General features: G+C 34.3%; 1 protein-coding gene across 1 annotated transcript in view; it reads left to right on the forward strand.

Moving 5' to 3' along the window:
- LOC100576304 (potassium/sodium hyperpolarization-activated cyclic nucleotide-gated channel 1-like) overlaps positions 1 to 5,463 on the forward strand; it is a 38,912-nt gene extending 33,449 nt beyond the window's left edge. Inside the window, exons 3-5 of the mRNA XM_026441401.1 lie at positions 3,302 to 3,603; positions 3,891 to 4,055; positions 4,278 to 5,463. Of these exons, the coding sequence (XP_026297186.1) occupies positions 3,302 to 3,603; positions 3,891 to 4,055; positions 4,278 to 5,463 (1,653 nt within the window). The remainder of the gene's footprint in view (positions 1 to 3,301; positions 3,604 to 3,890; positions 4,056 to 4,277) is intronic.
- Positions 5,464 to 6,018: the final 555 nt, after the last annotated feature.

A 6,018-nucleotide genomic window follows, 5' to 3' on the forward strand; every position in this document is an offset into this window, starting at 1 on the left:
CAAAAGGGCCAAGGGCAAGAAAAGGAAAATTTATGTATGTACCGTGGCGTAACAGCGCCATCTGCGTGGAATTTCTTCTGGCCCATCAGTTTTTCGGTTTTCCGAAAGATTTGGGTCAAGCGGACAGTTGCGAGAAACCCAGTCGCCCCTTTTCCCTTCCCGGCCTAAGTTCGCCTAATGATCCCCGATTTCTCGCCGAGTTAAGAGCAACCTTTCGAGAAACCAACTCTACCCCGAATTCTACCGCGAATTCGACGTTGTTAACGTACATAATTACATCCATTGCGTATTCTCGACGCTTCGAACCGATTCGAGATGATAAACGGCTTAGACAAATGAAACGAAGAAATAAGTATATTGTATATTGCTCTTAGAATCTTAGAAAATTTGAGTATACGCTTTTTACGAGAACAGAAAGCTGGAAAATCGGTTGAAGTGGATTGTTGGTCAATGAAAAATGGCAGCTTGGAAAAAAGTAGATTATTCTTAAAAGAGAATTTTCGTAGCCTGGAATAGAATAATTTTTTAGAGAAAAAATTTTCGAGAGCAACATAATTGTGTGTCAATGAACGGGTCAACATTCACGATCTTCCATAGAAATTTCTCAAGGAATGAGATGTGAATCGGTGGCATTTGTTCGCGGACGCGTGGAAAATTTGCGTAAAACTGCTATTTTGTTAAAAATTGACCAGGGGAGAAGTAAGATGAAATGGGAGAAATAGAGGAGGAGGACAGTTGGCCCATAACGACGATGGAACATTTATCTCGAGTGTCACTTCGCCCAACTTTCACCGGCACAATGTCACTCCGTTCGTTCCTTTTTTCCGCCCCCGTTCTTCTTGTCCACGTCCAAGTGGTGGCCCTCCAAAATCGTCGTAATGGAGCTTCATTCAAGCGGTGTAGCAATGTCGTTTGCATTTCTTCTTATTTATCTTCGTAGTTGAACGGGTAAGGCCACTTCTCGGGCCCTTTTGTCATCAATAGATCCGCGATGATGTTGCCGGGGATCAAAGTGATCAACAATTGTCGTCCACGCTTTGAACGAGAAGAATGGATATCACGTCGAATATATTATTTTTGTCAACGTGTTTACCTCTTCTTTTTCTTCTTCTTCTTCTTCGTATGAAAATATCTTATAATCGTATTTTCGATCGGTCGGATAATTGAACTTTTTCTAAGAGAAGAATGGGAGAGAAACTTTTATGAAATTTTAAAATATCTTCCATTTCGTTACTTATTAAATTAATTATTTAATGAATTAAGCATCTTGCGTTATACATTTTTCATTGGTCGGATTAGAATAGAATTTCTCTGGTATTTTTTAATAGAAAGGTAAAGTTTTTATGAATTTTAAGGATATATATATATCTTCATCTATTTCGTTATTCAATTACGTAAAATTTTTTAAATTTCCAAATTTATCTATTGTAACTGTCTATTTTTATATACTGTGTATTCGAATTAATATTATTTAAAATATTTTCTTGTAATCGATAAGGAAATAAGATGTAATATTTAATATCCGAGGAAATTTATCCATTGGTTGAAATCGAGCTTTGTGGATCGAACATTTCAATTATTATATCTGGTCACGGTGTCACTTTAAAGGAACGAATTATCTTCGTCCAATGTCCGCCGGAAAGGATTGCGTTTTACGAAGCCGACGATCTTTGTGGAACGAATTCTTTAACGCGTAACTAACACGAAGCCATGTTGCTCGTGATGACTATATAGAGGGTTAACAATGCCATCCAGGTCGCTTCATGAATGTCCACCCATAAATAATTATTAAAAGCTGCGACTAAACTTTGAAAATAACTACTCCTTTCAGGAAAAAGGAAGAATTACGCTTTGTTCATTTCAATTTTTTTAGCACAATATACATCTTTTTCAAAAAATATTATTAAAATAATTATATTCTTCATTTTATAATATAAAATATATTCTTTTTAAATTATATATTGAATACAAAGTTAATTAATCTCATTTTTTTTTTAATTTATGTTATATGTAATTTATCAATAAAATGATTTAAATAAAAATATGTTAATTTACAAAGTATAATATTGTAAATATAATATTGTTTAATAAGAGGGATGATACCCCTTGAACGAGGGGTAGTATTGCTGCATTATCTAGCGGGAAAATTTAGAATTAAAAATGGTGACAGATAGAATTTTACCTTTAGAATAAAATGATAAATAATTGTGAAACGATGAAATTCTATTATTATTTTTATCATTTTTAATTTTATCGATTATCATAAAGTAAAATTATGATATTAGCAGTAGTTGGTATAGTTGGTATAAAAAAAAAACTATTTTATCATTATTATGGACAGATGGAAAGTTGCTGCAATATCAATATATATTATCTGCAAATAATAAGTACGCATATTTTTTTACAAAAGATAAATTAGTTTATTTTTTAAAAGTTTTATTAAAATTAATTTATAGCGATAAATCAAATTTCTATAAAATATTTTAATTATTCGGACTAATATAAGTAAACATAAACAACATGGTGCATAAATATGTGTATAAAATATCAACATAAAATATCAACAAAAATAAATTTATAAATATATCCAGAAAAAATCTGTTATCACTTCAGTTTTGATTATTTAAAGAAGCGGAGATAAATTCTTTTTTTATATCTTTTTTTTACTGTTTATTTCTGCTTTTAAAATAATATCTTTAGTATTCCAGAGATGGCGTTTATGATCAGTTCTTATATCTTTATGTCTTTCTAAATTTGAGGCTCTTGTTCCTTATATTCCTAGCTACTATTTATAAGAAATTTATGAAACAAGCCAAACTATAAAAGACATAATAAATAATATTTTGTATAATATTTTTTTTTATAAAAAACAACAAATCTGTTTTATGATTTCTATTATGTATCTAAAGTTGATAATAAAGGCAAAATTCTTAGTTACCTTTTTTACCATCATCTCTTCCTTGTTCGGTATTAGGATCAAGTTTTCTACAATAGATGTCACTCTAATACCATTTAACCATCTCGACAGTTCATTTTTACATTAAATCACAATACATCATAGGATATCTGTAATCTACGTATAAGAACAATTTCATATTATTAAAATTTATTTTTTAAATTATTTTTTAAAGATAAAACAAATTACTCGAAATTTTTTTTCTGTACACGAGTATTCTTTGTAAGTTTACGCACACTTTATTGTTACCGTTCAATCAAAAGAATAAGCCGAAAATAACCTTTCAAATAATCTTATTACACAACAGCTATCTTTATTCGCTTTTAATCCTTAATCTTTACAAAGGATCTCCACTCTTTCATCATGATGCTTCACGCGGAACACGAATGCGAAATAGCCGAAGAGGAAAATGACATACTGTTTCTTCCCGGTAGAGGTATATTTCAAAGAGTGAGAGACATTTTACGTCTCTCATTGTTACCCTCACGGAAGAATCCAGCCGCTTTTTATTTTTTGCGAAGCAGTGCTGCCATAGTTCAGGAAAAACGTCGTCAATGGCGAAGTTATCCGAATGTCATTCATCCATTTAGCTTATTCAGGTACACAATACAAGCCAACAATATAAGATACAATGTTATCATCATCATGCCATTTCAAATATCCATTTAGAAAAAATCCTATCTCTTCTCTTTTCACATTTATTAATTTTTAAATCGAAAATTTGTAGAAATTAATCATTGCCAACAAGATTTCGAGATATTAATTTAATTCCAAATAATATTCCTTTCATATTTAATAATCATATATTATACAAATTCTTTTTTATAAAATACACACACATATGTGTATATATATGAATGCAAAGGATAAATCGTTTTTCAATAATTGTTCGCGCATCCGGACACGCGCATTATGCTTTGGATCGTTATTACAGGCACATTTGGGACATATCGATGATAATCATAATATCCCTTGTACTGATCATCATCCCCTATCAGGCTTCCATTGGAATAAGGGAAAAGAAAACGGCTTCGGTCGTTATTAAGAACATTCTGTTGTTAATCTGTTGCTGCGACATAATAGTGAATCTTAGAACAGGGTAAATATCTTAATTAAAATGTACGATTTTATAACAAATTTTAATAATCGATCGTTATTTTTTTTTTTTTAATTCATTTAAGACCGTCAATGCTTAATCCGAAAAAAAACTTGGATCCTCGAGTAAAATAAGATTTTTGTTTTTTTTTTAAATTCCTAATCCACCGATTTTAATCGTTCAAATACATTATCTTCGATCCAAAATCGCAAATTTACCCTTCAGGTATTTCGACAAAGACGTGCATTCGACGGAGTTGAATCCAAGGAAGATAGTCGACAATTATCTAAAGCATGGCACATTTATCGTGGATTTCATCGGATCCTTTCCAACCGATATCTTGTATTTAGCCGCGCTAGAGTTATCAGTAGCCCGGAAATGGACATCCCTGTTATGCATCTTCCGCGTTTTCTCCCTCGCCAATTACATCGAGAAGATAACCTCCCTCTACAGCATACCGTTGATCGTCAAAATGTTGTTCGTGTTAACGTTCTGGCTCCTGCTGTTCTTCCACTGGCAAACTTGCGTCCAATGGTTGATACCGTTAATAAGTAAATCGCTGTACGATCTGGAACGTCCCGTCAACACGTCGTGGATCGAGGTGGCGAAGTTGTGGGACGTATCGAGGAGCGAGCAATACCTGCGCAGTTTAAAGCGTGCCATAAGCACCTTCATGAGAGTCGGCCTGATTTACGTCCACCTGGATAACGCGGGTGAAGTCTATCTGGTCATATTGATCCGTATATTGGGCATGATCGTCCCCTGGTTCATAGTCACGTGCGTGTTGAACTTCCTCAAGGGGGAGTACAGTTGCCGTTTGAGGTACCAGTCGACCGTTGCCCAATTGAAACACTTCATGAGGCACAAGCAATTGCCGTATCCAACCCAGAAACGGATCATCCAGTACTACGAGTTCCGTTTCCAATATCGATTCTTCCGCGAGTCCGAGATTATAAACACGATATCGACCCAGATGCGTTACGAGATAAGGATGCACACGTGCCGGAAACTGGTCGAGAACGTGACGTTCTTCAACAATTTGCCGTTGACGTTGCTCGGCCAGATCGTCGCCCTGTTGAAGTTCGAGATATACTTGACCAACGACGTGATCGTGAGGGTTAATCAGCCGGGCGATTGCATGTACTTCATAGCCTCGGGCACGGTGGGCATCTACACGGACTCGGGCAAGGAGGTGTGCCATTTGGACGACGGGGCTCACTTCGGCGAGGTCGCCCTCGTCATGCCCAACGAGCTGAGGGTCGCAAGCGTGATCGCTGTCGAGATATGCGAGTTGTACCGGTTGAATCGCGCCGATTTCATGAGGACCATACATCCCTACCCTATGCTGTGGGAGAGGATCAAGAAGATCGCGATCGAGAGGCACGAGAAAACGATGATACTCACTAAATAGTTGATTTTATAGGAGAAATATTTTTATTGTCGAGTGATTGATCGGAATCGTTGTTGGAATAATTTGTTTTACTTGATATATTTAATGGAGAGAATTTATATAGATTTTCGAATTAGATTAGATTCGTATGTAGTTATTTAATGATAAGTTGCATAATTTGTTAATTGTAAGATGATTTTCGGTAATTTCTCTTTGTAATTTGATTAATTACTCGTGTATATTATTAGGATATTATTATTGTGAAAATGGATGGATGTAAATCTAAATAAACCGTTTAAATACAACGATGTTAATTTTCCTATGGCGATATTACGTGAAATTAAAATTATCATTTCACGAAGTCCGCACATTTTTCTTTTCTACGAGATTAACGTCAGAATTATTAAACGGTTAAACAGTTATTTCCTTCTTTAATCTTTTAATCGACCTCTCAAGTTTGCCTAGAATAATTTAACTTCTCTGAGAATCCTAGTTTCTAATTTGCGCTCGTATCAGCGTTCTAAATTCAAGTTCGAAATCGATCCTTGCCAATTTTTCTAAATCCATCATCATTAA

Source organism: Apis mellifera, linkage group LG6 (genome assembly GCF_003254395.2).
Source record: "Apis mellifera strain DH4 linkage group LG6, Amel_HAv3.1, whole genome shotgun sequence".
Classification (NCBI taxonomy): Eukaryota; Metazoa; Arthropoda; class Insecta; order Hymenoptera; family Apidae; genus Apis; species Apis mellifera.